Below are 18,363 nucleotides of genomic sequence, written 5' to 3'. Positions count from 1 at the left end.
ATAACAGGGCAGTGTGGAAGCTTGCAGTTTGGGATGCTATTCTGGGGTCAGTTATGTGTTTCTGAAAAAACAGATGAGAGAAGGATTGTGCAGGGGTAAGGGTTGAATTGTGTCCCCACGAAACACCTATGTTGAAATCCCAACCCTCAGCACCTCAGAATGTGACTGTGCTTGAAATCAGGGCCTTTATTGGGGTGATAAGTGAGGATGTGAGAGTAGGTCCTACCCAAGGTGCCTGGAGTCCTTGTAAGTTTGGGCACATAGAGATGCCAGGAATGTGCAAGCACAGAGAAAAGGGCATTTGAGGACACAGGGACAAAGTGGCCTTCTGAAAGCCAGGAAGAGAGGCTTCAGAAGGAATCAACCCTGATAACCCTTGATGTTGAACTTCTAGCCTTTAGAGCAGGGAGAAAATACATCTTGACAGTCCATCTGGCCTGATACTTTTGTTGTGGCAGCCTGGGAAGACTAAGCCAGTGTGTCAAAGTCCTCCAAGACACTGGATGGACATGGAACTACCCCGACATTTGCTTTCCTCTGATTGTCCTGGTTCGTATCGCATGGGGGTGGGCATCAGAAAACCATAGAAGAAAAAGTCAGGAGGGTGAGAACTGAGACAGAAGCCATGAGAAGTTTCACAGGTCCAGGCAAACAGGTTGGTAGTGAAGAGTGAAGCAATAAATGATAGAGCTACATAAAAGCAATTTTAAAATCTATCCTTGTGTCTAGTTGCATTAAAAAATTGCAAACTTGGTTTTGTAATTCCAAGCTTTTTCAGAAATTGGCTTATCAGAAGAAGTAATACTGCCTGCCTGCCTGCTGTTGATTCAGTGACAATCCAATCTAAATTAAAAGGTCACTACCATTTTTTTTTTTCTGATGAAAAAGAACTGATGCCAAGGGTGGGGAAATTTTCTGAAGGGGACAGTTGATCAAATACTGTGACACTGATTACCCTGTGCTATGGTCTTCTGTTGTTTCATTTTCCTCTGGGGAAAATACACTCCGTAAGAGAGCTCCTCAGGGTACTGGAAAAGCAGCAAGTAATTTTAGACAACTTCCTGGTGAAATACTACATGGTCTGAGGGTAGGATTCTATAAATCTAAATGAAACAAACCTTAGGGAATTGGTATGGAAGTGAGGGCAGAGGTCTTAGGCAGGAGAAGCCTGATTTGCCTGAAAAAGAAGATATCAAGAAATAATGATTTAATTTTTACTCTGGTGTGAAGAGCTGAAGAGAGGCATGATCTATTCGTGCTCTGGGGCAGTGGAAAAGGTGTTGATTGTGCCTGACTGGTGTATATATTTTTCTAATGAAAATGCAATTTGAATAGAGCTTAGGGTGGCCATGAAAATGTGACACTCCACTGGAGAGTCATAGATTTTGTCTTAAAGTCAAGTTTATTAGCATGTGCCAGGCCCTAGGTTCAATTCTTAGTACATGTACACATGTGCGTATATACACACACAAAAGTTGAGGTCTAATTTAAATTCAACAAATTCAAGTGTATACGTCAAAGAGCCTACAAATGTTTAGTGTCCCCACTCTTACAATCAGGACTAAGGGCATTTCCATTACCCAAAAAAGATTTCTTATGGCCTCTTATAATCATCTCTCTCCCCGTCTCCTTTAGCACCTAATGTCTACTGCTCTTCTTCCCCTACAGTTCAGCCTTTTTCAGAATGGCATAGAAATGAAATCCTACAATATGTAGCCTTTTGTGTCTTTAAGTCAGGTAGTTGCAGCCTTCAACTTGCAACTTAAAAATTTCTACATGCACAAACCTGCACACCCAGCACACTGGGATTTTGATTGCAATTGCTCAGAATCTATATATCAATTTTAGGAGAACTGGCATTTCTGCAATACTGTCTTTACTCCATGAACATAGTATACTCTCTATTTATGTAGTTTTTACCTTCTATTATCAATGTTTTATGGTTTTCAATGTAAAACTCTTGCATATATTTGTTTTGACTTTTCCCCAAGTGTTTTATATTTTTTGATGTTGTAGGGAAAAATCAAATTGATTTCCTCTTTCATAGCACAACAAAACAGGTTTTTGTGACTTCAGAAAGGTGTGCAGATTTCTCTCCACCAACAAGCAAACAATACTGCAGTGGACACAGTGGGGTAATCCTGTAATCTGATTCAGTTCAGGCACTGTCTACATGGTGAAAGCATCTGATCCTAGAGGACAGGAGGTGGGGTACAACTGATAACAACCCCGCACTGCAGATGCTAATTATAAGCTCCACATTGTTTTACCTGTGCATCTGACCAACCAACTATAAATCATGACTCCCACAACCCTCTTTTGTTTAAATGCTAAAGAAGCTCACAGAACTCAGGGAAATACATTTATTAGTTTATTACAAAGGATGTTACAAAGGATACAGGTGAAGAAATTCATAGATGACTTATGGGAGGAAGGACATGGAGCTTCTACGCCCTTTCAAGTTGTGCCCCAAACCCCCCAGGATCTCCATGTGCTCAGTTATCCAAAAGCTCTTCAAAGTCTGGCCTTTTGACTTTTCAAAAAGGCTTCATTACATAGGCATAATTGATAAAATCATTGGTCATTGGTGATCAACTTAATTTTTAGTCCCTCTCTTCTCCATGGAGACTGGCAGGTAGGGCTGAAAGTCCCAATCCTCTAAACCTGCTTTGGTTTTTCTGGTGACCAGTGTCTGTGCTACAGCTAGGGTATGCCAGCCACCCGTCAACTCAATGGCACATAAAAGACACTATTTTGATGATTCCAAGGATTTTAGGAGGTATATGCCAGGAAATGGAAATGAAAACCAAATATATATTTCACATATCACAGATGCCATTGTAAATGATTTTAAAATTTTAATTTTTTTATTATTTATTGCTAGAATATAGAAATGTATGTGATTTTTGAATGCTGATCTTGCACACAGTGATCTTGGTAAATCTGTATATTAGTTTTATCAGCTCTTTTATAGAAAATTGAGTCTTTTCTACAGGTTGGCTTCTAATTTTCACGTTTTATTTGAAAATAATTCCAAACACAGAAGTGGCAAGAAAGTGTAAAGAACTCCCCCATGCCCATCACCTAGAAAGCCCATTCATTTTTTGCTATCTATATCATACTACTATTTAGGGCAGAAAGACCTGAGCCAGGAGTAACATATTTCACTTGGTTGTTATAAATCTTCAGTCTTTCATTCTAAAACCAGTTAGACCTTATCTTAAAACATTGGCAATTATAGTCCTTAAAAAAAAAAAAAAAACTATTCTGCAATTTGGGTCTTTCTTGCGTTTCCATGTGGTAATATCCAGAATATTCATTTTTGGCAGAAATACTACAGACGTGATGATGCTCATGATGATTTGTTCCATCACTGGTGACATTAATGACAGTAGACATATCAGGAAGATCCTGGAGGCTCATATCCTTCCACCTTTGGTAGCAGAACTGAGTCTGGCTGAGCTGGACCAATTGGACCAATCAGGTCTGTGGAGGGACAAGACCTTGTTGGTGGGCAAGGCTCTTCCCAGAGCTCTCTGTGGGCAGATCTTGGCCCTTAGTATGCCTAGTCCTAGAACTACTATGGTACATATGATTTCCCTTGATATATTTCTTGTTACTTAGAGAAACTAGGAATTCCTTAAACCTTACTTAGGTTAACATACAATTATGTAACACAATATGGTAGGAGTAGGGCTTACATTCTGTCCGGGTTGTGACTGTCTGTTGCATCTGGCTGCTGGCTGAGGCAAACCCTATTTCTGCTGGAACTCTGGCCATGATGCACACACATCTATACTCAGTCTATGCTGGGTAATGAAAGTTCAGGGGACAGTATGCATTGCATCACTCTCCATAAGTTTCTCCCAACAAACCCCATGTAATAGGTGGATTACCAACATGTCACTTAAAATTTCTGAGTTGATAAGCTGGAGGATTTGACACTAATGGGGTATGGCTACTTCTCTCACATGCCAGTTAACTACTTGAATAGGGTAGGTATCTATCAGATTTCTCTTTTGTAAAGTTCTCATTTGTTAAATAAGAATTTCATGGGAGAAGCTTTGAACCTATGTAAATTATCTCATTCCTTGTCCAACTTTTACCCACTAGATTTGGCAAACACTGACATTTCTTGTCTGATGATTGCAAAATTGTGATTTTATAATTCCATTATTCTAAATTTATTAATGCGTTCTATCTTAAGGAAGAGCTTCTCATTTATTTATTTAAAAAATATCAGTGTGGACTCATGGATTTCTAAGGGAAAAAAAATTAGCCCACAGGAAATGCATGCCACGAGGCATTGTACTGTTGGTTAATGTGGTCTGAAGTATCAGCTATAAGATTTCTAATGATCCAAACAAAGTGTGAAACACTACCCCTTACAAGATTTTGTATTTTATATTTCCAGATTTAGAAAAAATCAGCAACTGGAGCATGAAAAGATAGGGCACTATAACAGATACCAAGTCCAGAAGTGAACTATTCAACAAATCAACAATTAATGGGCAATTGTGTAGGCATTTTGAAAAAAATTAATTTTGAACCATTCATCATCTCATATACTGAATCAATCCCAAATGGATCAATGTTTAATTACAACAGTCTGAAAATTTACATGTCCATTAAAACAAAATTCTTAAATTATGGCATATCTCTGCAATAAAATATTATGGGGGGGGCCTGGAGAAAACAGCTAGGAGCTCTGTATATATTACTACAGATACATCTTCTGGATATATTAATAAAAAAAGCAAATGTAGTCAATGTACATGGCATGCTGGCATTTTTATAAATGAGGAACACAAAGAATAAATAATTATCTTTGTATGAATAAAATTTCTGAAGAATGAGCAAGATATAATATTGTCTTTTGGGGGCATGAGAACAAGTGAAGTGGAGAGACTTTTTTTCACTGTGTATTTTTCATTGGTACTGATTGTAATTCTGGAAAGATACAATACCAAGTGCTATAATCTCTAAAGATTAAAATCCCTAAACTTCCCAAATTCACAATGCCCAGAGATTAAAAATTTTGAATGTTGAAATCCAGAACACTTAAGACCCACTGAAGAAAAGAAAAAAAAGGCTTTGGAAGAGGTTAGAAAGATGAATTCTGGGGAAGAAATTGATGCATCTTGATTGTATGCCGGAAAGTTGCATCAAGTTGGGTGGAATGAAAACCTAGAACCTAGTAAAGCATTACTCTGGATGCACAGAGGAGGGTGTTTCCAGAGGAGATGAGTGTTTGAGTGGAAGGGAAGATCCTTTCCCTATAGCTGCATTTGTGAAAATCAAGTTTCTTATTTTGGCTCTTAGGGCAACTGCACATGTGGAGATGACCCACTGTGGTTTTTGACTGGTCTTATCACAAGATTTAGGTTATCTATCACTAAAGTTGAGATGTCTTCAGTTTTAATAAGCTGGGTGCACATATTTCCAACTACAGCAATATGCATTTGTATATTTCCCTTTTTGGTCCATTTGTGAACATAGTTCATATGCTCATAACTGCTTTTGCAGTGACTGTTATTAATCCTGAGAGTTGATGCTCACAAAAATGTTACTGTTGCCTATTTTACTGTGTAAAAATAAAGCTATATCAAATAAAGCCTGTTTAAAAGTATAAATGTCTTAAAATTTTTTTTTCAAAATTTTTTCCAGAATGATATTTTTGGGATTTTTCCAACATCTGGGATTATGGCATTTGAGAACCGGGTCTTTCAAATTATGGCCCAAATCCATCTTTTTTTTTAGATGCTTTTTTTTAAATGTAAGATGATCTGAGTAATTTTTTTGTTGTTGTTTAGATAGATACAATATCTTTATTTTTTTTGTGGTACTGAGGATGGAGCCCAGTGCCTCAGAGGTGCGAGGCGGGTGCTCTACCCCTGAGCTACAGCCCCAGCCCTTTTTGATAAATGAACTATATGTATGCACTGTTTATTTTAAAAATTAAAAAAACAGCAATGAAAATCATACCAACTTGCTAATGGAAAAGATAGATTGTGAAAGGACACAGGAAGGAGGACAGTTTACCTGCCCATGAGTTTCCACTGCCAGTGTACACCTACACTGAGAGGCCATTCTGCTCAAAAAAGATTATGTCCAAACACCCTTTACATATTTACTGGGGAAATCTATTCCCAAAGTGCTTGGCATATAAGAAATATCATTTTTTGAATATGCAGATCTGTCAAAAGCATTCCCATTACTTCCTAATTTTGCCCATGATGATTCCATGTTCAGTGAACTTTCAAGCCAATTTATGATAAATACATGATCAAAATTTCAGCACAGTAGAGATCAAGCCCATCAGCTCCAAAGCCCACTTATTAGCCGCTGCATGTTGGAAGTTATTCTGTTTCTTAACGTGTTTAAATGGGGAGCAATTCCAGCACCCACCAAGGTCCAGGCGTATAAACCCAGACCAATCTCTCCAATAACAACGAAATTCCAGCAGGTAATACCAAAATTTTGAATAGTACTCACATCAGAATATTAAAACAAATAAAACTAGATTTATCCCAATAGATCAAAAATAGTACCGTTCCAATGTGTCACAACACAAAATTATTAGATGTTTTATTTTACACTCCTTTCCGGTAAAGAACACAGACCTTCACGCTGTCTGAAGGGCTCAGCGGCTACATGGGGCAAGGAGGGGCGCAGGGCCCTGACCTGTGCGGCCCCCGCCAGGTGCCGCCGGTGCCACCAGGTGCGTGAGCAAGCCCACCTGCTGTTACTATACCTCACCTGGGCCCAGCCGTCTACGGGGGTCTTCGGGAAGAGAGGCCTACACTTCGGGATACACTAAGCCGGTTTTCTTTCAGCCACTTCCCGCAGGTCCACCGATCCTTAACCCACCAGTGTGCCGCCGGTCCGACCCCTGCAAACGGGCGGTGTGCGTAACTGGCGCCACCGCCTACTTCTCTCGATCCGGCTACCCCGGTTCTGGGAGAGTGACTTTCCCAGGGCGGAGGCCCCCGCACCAGTAACGCGGGGGGCGGGCGACTGGGAGGGTCCTTGGGAACCCGGAGGGGCAGCCAGAGCGCCGAGCTCGGCGGAGAACAATTAAAACCGCGGGGAAGGGCCGCGCCGAAGGGCGGTGGGCGCCAGACGGTGCCGACGTGGTGACTGGCGAGTGCACCGGGCCAAGCCGGCATCCGGCCGCGGGAGAGCAGCCAGGACGCCGGGCCGCGGTCTGCGGGACGCCGCTCGAGTCCCAGCGCTGAGCCGCCAAGGCCGCCTCGGCCTCCCGGCCCGCGCCCGCTGTGTCCCAACTGCTGAGTGGCTGGGGGGCCGGGATTAACCTTTCACCGCCGCGCTCTGCCCAATCACAGGCTCGCTCTCATGCCGCCGCGGGGCGAGCGGAGCGTGGGGGCGCGGAGCGGCGGCGCGGCGCGGGTGGGATTCTGCAAGCGGCTGTGCGCCGTTGCCGCGGGCCGTGCGCGGGCTGCGGGCGAGCCGGGCGCTGCGTAGTCTCCGCAGGCGCCGGCGGGAGGGGTTGAGGCGCGGCGCAAGCTGCTCCAGGCCCAGGTGAATGGAGTAACCTGACAGCGGCGACGAGGCGACGGCGAGCGGCAGGAAATGGCGGCGGCGGCGGCGGCGCCGGGCGGCACCGGGAGGCCTGGGCTGTGACGCGCGCGCCGGAGCGGGGTCCGATGGTTCTGGAAGGCCCGCGGCGCCCCGTGCTGCAGGTGAGGCGGGCTCCCGCGGGGCCGCTTTGTGTCCCGGGCGGGGGCGGCTCCGCCCGGCCGCGTCCCGCCTCCGCGCGAGGCCCGCGTGGGCGCCCAGGGCCTGGGCCGCGCCGGCAGATGGCGGCCTGCTGGCCGCAGCCTCCCGGCTCCCGGCCGGCCCTGCCCGCGCGCTCCCACCCGGTCCCTGCTGCCGCGTCAGCCGCGGGGTGCGGCCGCCCGCACCTCCCGCGCGCCCCCGCCCCGGGCTTCTGACAGGTCGCGTCCCGCACCCCGAGGCGGCGAGCTGGCCCGAGGGGTCCACGCGGGCGCGGCGGCCGGGCCTGCTGGGACCGCGGCCGGCCCGGGGGACACCTTCGGAGGGCGGTGGTGGGGAGGCAAGGCCGGGTCGTGGTGCCGGCGGGAGAGCGCGAGCCTGTTCTCCAGAGGAGGGCCCTGCGTGTTTACTGCCCAGGGACCTGGTCTGGCCCCAGGGGGCGGGTGGCCGAGGCCATCTTTTGCCCCTCCCCTTGGATGTGTTTTGTGCCAGGATGCCTGGATCTGCGAAGGAGCTTCAGGGTTTTCAATTTCGGGGGAAATCTGTGTGTTTCAGGTTAGCTGTCAGGGTTATGTGGGTTGTCTAGGAAAGCCGAGCTGCCCAGGTGGCCCTGCTGCAGGACAGAGGCAGTCCCCTGAAGACTTGGGAAAACCCATGAGCTGGAGGCCTTGCTCTGCAATGGTCACCGATTGCTTTTGTGAGGAAAGTTGTGGTTGAAGGGATAAGTTCCCGGTGCACATGGTGCGTGTTAGGTCTGAAGATCAGGTTTGAAGGCGTCTGATGAGCAGGAGGTATGACTTCGGAATCTGTGCTTCTCTCTCAGTTTTCTAAATCTTTACCATCCCGATTGTCAGTTATCTTGCCGGAGGTTGTTTTCAAGTGCAGCATACTCAGCAGTGCAGGCCTCAAATTAGGAGTTAGTCAACTTGGGAAATGTGTTTTAAAGATGTGCTTTAAGAAAAGTTTACCTAGCCAGGTGCGGTGGTGCACGCCTGTAATCCCAGGGGCTCAAGAGGCTGAGTCAGGAAGATCTCAAAGCCAGCCTCAGCAATAGAGAGGCGCTAAGCAACTCAGTGAGATCCTGTCTCTGAATAAAATGCAGAATAGGTCTGGGGATGTGGCTCAGTGGTTGAGTGTCCCTGAGTTCAGTCCCTTCTACACCCCTCCCCTGCAAAAGAACATCCAGGTTAAAAATTTATTAGTATAAATATCAAACATCTATCGAGGCTAAGAGCTCAAATAATTTATGAAAACATGAATTCTGGATAAGCCCTTTAGCAAATAATAACTTAATATTAATATCTTTGGGAACTGGATTCTGGAATCATTAGTGTATTTTGTAAAGTGTCTTTTTTGAAGCCACCTGTGGCATGTGTATGCTATATGTAATACATGCAATACACATACACATATAATTATTTCAAAGCCTATTTTAGAACTTATTTTATAAATCGTGTACATAGATAAAAACACTAAAGATTACTATTTATTTATTATAAACATTTATAATGTGGCATAGCTGTGGCTTTGATTTACTCATGGCACACATGCTGATTTAAGAAAAGATGAATTACTCAATTTTCATTTCAGGATAAAGGCCTCTTCTTGCAGTTGGTATAATAAGGGTATTCTTTACTGTCTATGCCACCATCTCATCATTAAAATTTTGGTTCTGAGTATTATGCCTGTGGCTCTGTATGAGTTGTATAGCTAGGTTGCTTTGCTGTTGTTGAGCTTTTTTGGCTTAGTTTTAAGAGACATTTTGATATGACTCATGATTCTTACTTGATAGTGATTTTGTGATGTTATATAATCAGGAATACATGCAGTACTGATTTCTAGGGAGAATAATTTTCAGAGCATTGAGGTGTTTAATTCTTGCCACTGACCAACATGTAAGATGTTTGTTTCATTTGAGAAAACAGATATTTCATAGACATTCATTCACTTGTGACTTTAACTTGCTAATTTGTGGCAGAGTTATGGGAAACATTTATTAAGTACCTCCTCATTATAGGCCAAGATGTGTCCAGTTCTTTGCATATATTCTCATTTAATTTTTGCTGTAATCCCAATACAAACTCAATATTATCCTTATTTTATAGGTAGGAAAACTAATGCTTACTGATTGTTGTTGTGAGATGTTAATCTAGCTGAGGCACAGCCAGGACTGAATCACTGTTTTTGATTTCAGAGATGTTTCACATTTCCTTTGCAATATATTGTACCAGCTGGGTTTTAGGGGAGAAAATCTGCACACTATGTAGTAAATCCTGTGGAGTGAATGAAGCTCTGTCTAACCTTGAATGTTCAGATGACCTCTGCTTGTCTGAATATTTCAGATTGTTTCTTTTTTCCTTTTAATGTGGTAAAATACACATAACATTTACAGTTGCAGCCTTTTTGAGTGAACAGTTCAGCTGCATTCAGTGCATTCACATTGTTTTGCAATTCTTTCCACCATTCATCTTCCCCATCTTAAATTCTGTAGCCATTTAAACACTAACCCCACATGCTGCCCTCCTCTATGCCACCTTTCAACTCTCCTTCTCTGAATCTGCCCACCCTAGGAACCTCATAGAAGTGGACTCCTGCGGTAGCTGTCCTTTTGGGTCTGGCTGGTTTCACTTAGCATGGTGCCTTCAGGGTTCATTCCTCATGGTGACTGCCAGGCGCACCTCTCTTTTAGGACTGGATGGTGTTTCGTGGATGCACACATGATCCCCAGCTTACGTGGTTTCACTTATAGTTTTTCAGCTTTAAGATGGTGTGAAAGCAACACATGTGCAGCAGAAACTGCAGTCTTCTTAGTGTTATTTCCTTGGTGTTCTACCTTCTTAGCCTATGGAGCTTGGACTTTTTAGAATTTATTTTCTGAGACTTTGATTTTTACTAAATCCTCTACATGTTAAAAGTTGATTTTCAGTTCTTAGCTAATTTTTTTCTAAGGAGACTCATGTATTAGAACATTTGTGCAGAGACAGCTATTTAATAATTTATAATCTGTCTACTTTGAGAAAAAAATTTAATGTTTTTACAATAATAGCTGTTGTAGAGAGTTATGAAAATATTGGTAAAGAGCCATGGGGATTAGTGTGGAGGGAGAGAATTAGGTGAAAGATAACTAAAGTTGTCTTTTTAATTTTAATTTGCCAAAGTGAAAGAGGAAATAGGACTAATTATAGTTGGCATTGTTTAGAAAGAGAAAGTATACCAATTAGAAGAAGTGGGCCTTTCTCTCATATAATTGTTTGGCTATGGAAAAATGTTTCACATTTTATGGATGATAGAGAAAAATTTTTCACATGCCATTGTAAACTGGATAAAAGTCTCAGGCATGATGGAAGAGCCTGAATAAGACAGGTGTACATGAATCTAGTGATTTAACTCATTGGTCTTTCAGGTGGTGTCTCTTAAATGTCACTTGCCTTATTTATGCTTTTAATGGGTGTCAAATAAAAATCTATTCAAGAATGAACTCTTTTCTGGACCATACAGGCAGTCAAGATTTTCCCAATAGTGATTTTCTGCTGGGCTTTGGGAATGTGTATTGTCTAAAAAGTAGACCTGCTTATATGGTGGTGTTTACCCCATGAATGACTGAATACTGAGAGAGAAGCTTTGCTTTTGAGATGTAGCTAATGAAATTGAAGTTTTTAGTCATGTAAGAAAGCCTGTGTTAAAATAAATTCTGAGTCCAAAATGGCTTTCATATTTATCTAAAGTTGCCAATGAATTAACACTCAGCTATACCACTATAAATGACTTAAAAGATGCCTCAAAACCATAACTAAGGATGTCAATATGTCTGTTACTAGAAATAAGACATGACAGGCTTCAGTTTGGCCTCATGCTTTTAGTTTTTGAAGCTCATATTGACATTAATGCTCTTGGCTGTTAAGGTTTGTAAAATAGTGAGCATTAAGTATCTCATTCATATTCATTGCCAGACAGTATCTGCCCTGTAAGAGGTGCCCAGTTTTGCTAAGTTTATAATAATTTTTCACATTTTTAGAAGCTGAAATAGTTTCATGGCCAGGCCTAGTGGCACACACCTGTAATCCCAGCTACTTGGAAGGCTGAGGCAGGAGGATCCTGAGTTTGAGGGCAGCCTGGGCAATTTAGTGAGACCCTTTCTCAAAATAAAAAGGGCTGGGTGTGAGGTTCACAAGTACAATGTTTGCCTAGTGTGCTGGAGGACCTGGATTCAGTCCCTAGGACCACAAAAGCAGCCAACCAACCAACCAAGCCGGTCTTGTGGAGAGTAATACTGCTTCATGTTAAGGTTTTCAAAAAGATTATTACTGTTTTGTGTCTGGACAGAGAGTACTAGTGCTCCTTCCCCACTTGTGAGTTGCATGTGACTGCATGCGTAGTAATGTTGCAGACTGAGAGTGGTATCAAGAATCATGGAAGAAAATTGGTATACTATTTGGAGTTCTATTGGTATTCTAAACTTTTCATTGTTGAAAGAGGCTAAATTCCCTTTTATTTTTTAAGTGACAGCTCACTGTATGTAATAGAGATTTAAAAAAACACATTAAAAAATCTTGGGGATTAAAAAATAGGGTCATTAACCAGTTCAGAATTTTTTAATATGAGGTCTAGAGTTGTGGTTCAGTGGTAAAGCACTTGCCTGACATATTTGAGGCACTGGGTTCAATTCTCAGCACAATAAATAAATAAATAAAAATTAAAAAGACCCATCGACAACTAAAATATATGTATAAGTATAAATATAAGTATGAAATTTTTAAAAAATGCATTCTATACTTAAATAATGGAAGAAGGGTTTAGAGCAGTAATAGACTTATCTAATATGTTAAAGATATTCTGAGATTTCAAGATTTCTGTCTTCCTTCCCTTGGGAGTGGCTGGAAGGGCAAGATTGCCATGAGCCTGTGACCTCCCCTCCTTTTAAATTTCTGCTGTATAGCAGTCACTCAAGATAGCTGTAATCTTAGTGATCTTTTAGGCTTTTTCTGTTTTGCAAAATTAAATGTTAAAAGGGATGCTTAACCACTGAGGCACATCCCCAGTCCTTCTAAAATATTTTATTTAGAGACGGGGTCTCAACTGAGTTAGCGCCTGGCTGTTGCTTGGGCTGTCTTTGAATATGTGATTCTCCTGTTTCAGCCTCCTGAACCTCTGGGATTACAGGCATGTGCCACCATAATCCCTGTTCTTATAGTTTATGGCTGAGGAGCTTTGGGCAGATAGCAGCCTGAGTTGCAGCTTCCTCATCTGTAAAGTATCTACTTGTTCAGGTTCCTAAGCAAAAGCTCTCTGCCCAGTCTTGGCATGTGACTTGCATTTGATACAATTTAGGTGATAGTGTTTTTTTTTTAAATGTGTGCTTTAGAAAAAAAATTTCTCCATTCTTAATGTGATTGGATTATATCACAGCTCAAAATTATTAATGACGAAATGCATTTCTAGCTTTGTAATGGAAGATGAAAAGGAAAAGAGGTCTTGAGAAAAGTGTTTGCTCTGACAAGTTATCTCTGAGGCTTCTCCATACTGGTTTAGCTGTTCTAGTTGGAGCTCTATAATATTGATACCAAGTCTAATTATGCTTTAAATGTCTCTAACGTACCTGGAATAGCCCATTATTTATCTGTTACAAATGAATAAATGTATCCATGAGACTATACCAGCTTACTAGCTTAGGCTTTATATATATGTGTGTGTGTGTCATATATACTTGATGTAGACAGTAGTTCTTAGGCTTTGGAGACTCCCGATTTGTTGGAGGACATGAAATTATCCCCAGGAAAATATGCCTATACATATTCATAGTTTTATGTAAAATTATGGGAGGTACAGTGCCCCAATCCAGATGATTTGACTATGGCCACACATATACAAATAATAGGTTAATTTTGAGAACAGATAATTGAGGCAGATGTGATCGATAGAACTGAATGAACAGTGTAAAAGGAAATCTATGTTCTGTTCTAGGTGGGCTCTACCTCTGACTCATTTTGTGGTTAAAAGCAAGTCAGCTTGGGCTTTCTAGACTCAGTTTTAGTTTTCTCACAAGTATAATGAGAAAATATACTAAAATATTCCATAGTCAGCAATTTTCGAAATGCCTGTATAATTCAGGGACATCTCCATTTCAGATTTGAGAATCTAGACTAAGCACCAGACATGGAGAGATTGTCTCTGCCAGGCATTAAGTGCGTTGACAGCAATTGAAGGAATGGAGTTGTCAGCTGTTCAGACAGGAAATGTGGGATGAAAACCCTTGGGAAGAACAGCTTGAAAGCTAGATAAAGCCTTGGATGGGATAGCAGATCCTCTTAGACGCGCGTTTTCTTCTAAGTCCAGATTTGATTCAGCTTAGTAAATGTTTGCTAAGGAGGCAGAATCTGACAGAAACTCTTTAAAACTTTCCATCTGATCATTATAGCAAAGAGCAAGGAAGCCTTGGAGAATCCTATCTGATGGGAACCTTGCACTTTAATTTTAAAAGCTTACTACATTTTGTATGTAACAGTACTAACATTACCCATTTTTTTTTTTCAGGATCATGCATATTGTATAGCTAGATGTTAAAAAGGGAGAGAAAAAAGCAAATGCTAAATATATGTACCTGTTACATATTGTAAACTCAAATAATGTATTAATCTTAGACCAAACATATTGTACTTCCAATCCAATGCAAAATTCTTTTGATAAAAATATGTGGACAAATAACAGAACAATGTAAATTGGCATTTTAATGCAGTATCTAAAAAAAATTAACATTGAACTGGAGTTAAAGCTGAAATTTTTTAATTCTGCTAGTGTCTTAAGAGGAATAATTCTTCCTTGCTTATGTAATATATGGATTTTATTTTCCAGCCTTTCTTCAATAAAATATGTGAAGACATTGCCAAACAGTGCTTTCCTTTTGGGATCTGTTTATAAAAGAAAGTTTCCATTGACATATGACAGACTTCTGAGGGAGAATACTGTTTTTACAAAGGCTGTAGCTATCACTTAGTCTTTGTAAACCTTTAGTGTTTTTGTTGCTGAACATTAGAAGGATTCCAGAAATATTTTTTGTTTGTTATGTGAGTCAAGACCATACTTTGGTCAAGAGTAGGGAGATATGTAATTAAATCTTCTTTAGCATAGTTTGTTGTTAAAGTATGTCTCTCAGTGTATAATGTACTATAGATAAAATATGTAAAACTAAAAAATATAAAATATACACACTCATACATTCATGTATGCAATCTACATCTTGTCTAAGCCACAGATGCTCTGGCAAAGTTCTTCCTGTGTTATCCATGTCCTATGAGGGTACACACTACTTGTAGTTGCTATAAGTCGGCCTATTCTATGGCACCATGCATGAACCTACTTTATGGTGATCATCTTTTAATAATCTCACTAGAGAGATAAATTGTTATGTATATTCAGTCCAGGATTGTATCTTTTATTTAATTGTCAAGTCTCTGTGTTCTTTTAATCTGGAAGTTTCCCAACTTTTGACTTTTATGATGCTGACATTTTTAAAGAGTGTGAGCCATTTGTTTTGTAAAATGAACTTCACATTTGGTTTTTATGTTTCCTCATGTTTAGATCCATGTTTGCACATGAGATTCATGTTGTCAGTTTGTCCTAATATTGGTAATCTTAACTTTGTTAGTTGGATTATATTAGTATCTGTGAGGTTTTCAGGTTTTTCCACTATAATAAAAGTACTAGTTTTTATTATAATTAGTAGGTAATCTGTGCAGAGATAATTTCAGACTAAGTAAATATTCTTTTGTATCTTCACCCAATGGTTTTGACATTCATTAATGATTCTTGCCTTAGTTACTAATGTGATGATTAAAAATTACTAATACAATGGTGATTTTTCTTTCATTCCTGTTACATTTATTAGTTGAAATTGAATAAGAGTTTTGCCTGAATTTTAAACCTAACAAAATACAGCTTCTAAAATGAAAAATTAAAGTTGAGAAATATTGTTTGAGCCTTAGGGTTTTCCCAGTTATACCTATTACTTTTAAGAACTAAATTGTTTTTGAAACATCTTCAAGATTAGAATCAGAGTACTTTGCATTAAAGTGGAAGAGAATTTTGTAGTGTTTAGGAATTACCTAGAAGTACTAGAGTGGGGGCATGGCTGGATGATGTCAAAGTTAATCATTGTATAAGTTGCTGTGTCACTAGCTTTGACAGTTTCTAGCTAGCCCTTCTTTGGGCTTGGGTGCCAAGGATAGAGACATTGACTTGTTAAAATAATTTGGGTTCTTGCCGCAGTCTGGCTGGGCACAAATCACCTAGCCACCACAAAGCACTTGTCAAACAGGAAGCTTTATTGCCCGAACTCCACCAGCACTCCATGCACACTCTTGGGGAACTCCCCCCGGGAACTCTCCCAGCTCTCCACTGGCTCCGTGCCCTCTCTCTCTCCAGAACTCAAAGGGAATTCCAAAGTGGTGGGCACCTGAGGCAGCAGGAACCACCCTATTCCTGGAGCAGCTGATTCCCCAGCCACCCTATTGCCGGACAGCAGGAGTCCATATACAACTCAATACACAGCCTGTCCCAATCCAGCATCATCCAGTCACAGCAATTATAACTTAATTATCATCATCTTAATGGCTCCCTGGTGTCATCTCTTAACCACTCCTTCTGGCGCCATCCCGACTGGCTGTGGCTCTCAGCAGGTTCTTTAAAGTTTTTTTTTTTTTTTTAAGTAAAGGTATTTAAATTGAATTTTTGTGTCTGAACTACAAAAAGACTGGTTAACTCAATAGATGTTAAGGTTAGAACAATAAAACTTATTCTCAACTTAGAATTAATCAATGACAATTATTTGTGAATAGTTCCTCCCCTGCAGTCTAAACTATATTCTCATGATGAATTTACCAAAAGATGAAAATCAAACAAATCCAAGAGTATATAATAGTATGAGAATAAGTGAAGTATGAGGTTATTGTACTTTACAGATATTTTAACAGTTTGGGGGGTGATGGAAATAATACTACTGCATGGAGCAGTAGGTGTAATGAAGCCCTGGTTTGGGTGGTACAAATTGCCCACATGTGGAGTCAAGAGATGGAGGATTTTAGGGAAAGCCTGGGCATTGGGTACATGAACATGAGGCTAGGGAGCAGGGGTCATCTGTTGGTACTTACTTGTAATGGGGTGAGGTGGTGTTCACAGAAGCTGTGGTGTAGTGCTTGTTTTAATCAGCTTTTTCGCTGCTGTGACTAAGATTTGACCAGAACAGTTTTAAAGGAGGAAAGGTTTATTTGAGAGCTCACGATTTCAGAGGTCTTAGTCCATAGAAGGCCGGCTCCATTCTTTGGGGCTGAACATCATGAAAGAAGAGTGTGGCAGAGGGAAGCAGCTCACATGGTTATCAGGAAAGCTGAGAGAGAGAGACACTCCACTCGCCAGATACAAATGTATACCCCATAGCCATGCTCCCAATGAACCACTCCCTCCAGCCACACCCTACCTGCCTTCAGTTACCACTCAGTTAATGCTCATCAGGGGATTCATTTACTGATTGGGTTAAAGCTGTCACAATCCAATCATTTCTCCTCTGAACCTCTTGCACTGTCTCACATGTGAGCTTTTAGGGGACACCTCACATCCAGACCATAACAGTGCTTCATCTCTTGCCTGGAATTCTTCCTGTCTCATATTTATTCAATGTCCATTATATTCATTGTCTTTTAGGTTCATTTTGTCTCAGGATTGGTCTCTCTTTAGTATTCAAGTGTTCAAGTTAAGCTGTCTTTCTTCTTCTTCTTACACAGTGCTGGGGTTGAACCCACTGCAGCCTCCTGCATGCTAGGTAAGTGCTCCACCCCGAGCTCCCAGTCCCCTTATATTCTCAGTACGTCTTAACCTATAGAAAATTGTAGCTCCTTTTTCCTCATGAAGATCTTTCTTTGGTGTAAAAAGCAGGATAGGCATGGATTGAATAAAATTTGAGCACTTAAGAATAAAGTACAGAAACTTGGAATCAAGTATTAACCTTAAAACTCACCATGAAAGTTAGTAGTGTATGTACTTGATGTCCCTTGAAGCAGAACTGCAGGGGAAGTGTCACTGGGTATGAGGGAGGGCTGGTGGGTATCTGCAGCTTTGGTGTTGGAATGTCATCTTTCTGAGAAGTACTCCCAGTAAGTGGGCTATTGGCCGGCAGCCTCGATGATGCGTTTCATATGGGAGATTTTGATGGATGGAATTTGTTAAAATGGTATTTGACCTGTGCTCAGCATCAGTTTTGGACAAATCTAATTTTAGGCATGATTATGTTGAAATCTAAACATGATATATTTATGTTACAGATTTAGAAAATCCAGAAATTTGTTTGGTTCATAGAGAAGTGCATGGAAAGGACTGTGAATTTGTGGTTTAAATTAGATGTTGGAGTAAATTTTACCACATTTAGTGGTAAATTTAGGGGAGGAATTTTTTGTTACCTAAAATTTCTTAAAATTATCTAATTCAGAATAATCTTTCTAAGCTATTGTCTTCATACTCATCATCCTCAGCATGAAAGTCTGTTCTCCAGATCTACAAATAATACATATTCAAATTGTAGGGAATTTTAAAATGAAGAAATTTGGGGGTGAATTTTCTTTCTTCCTCCTCTCCTCACTT

At 40.9% G+C, this 18,363-nt stretch overlaps 1 protein-coding gene across 10 annotated transcripts in view; it reads left to right on the top strand.

The window, feature by feature from the left end:
• Positions 1–6,592: 6,592 nt before the first annotated feature.
• DICER1 (dicer 1, ribonuclease III) overlaps positions 6,593–18,363 on the top strand; it is a 71,430-nt gene continuing 59,659 nt past the window's right edge. For 4 of the 10 annotated variants that reach the window (XM_081290901.1, XM_081290913.1, XM_081290912.1 and 1 more), the window contains exon 1: positions 6,598–7,703. In XM_081290901.1, the coding sequence (XP_081147027.1) occupies positions 7,668–7,703 (36 nt within the window). In that variant the 5' untranslated portion in view covers positions 6,598–7,667. Of the gene's footprint in view, positions 7,704–17,510; positions 17,549–18,363 lie in introns of those variants that run through there. The other 6 variants (XM_081290909.1, XM_081290907.1, XM_081290906.1 and 3 more) reach the window with 3 other exon arrangements.

This window comes from Spermophilus citellus (genome assembly GCF_964194105.1).
Source record: "Spermophilus citellus genome assembly, chromosome: 4".
Taxonomy (NCBI): domain Eukaryota; kingdom Metazoa; phylum Chordata; class Mammalia; order Rodentia; family Sciuridae; genus Spermophilus; species Spermophilus citellus.
This window is presented reverse-complemented; position numbering and strand designations above follow the sequence as displayed.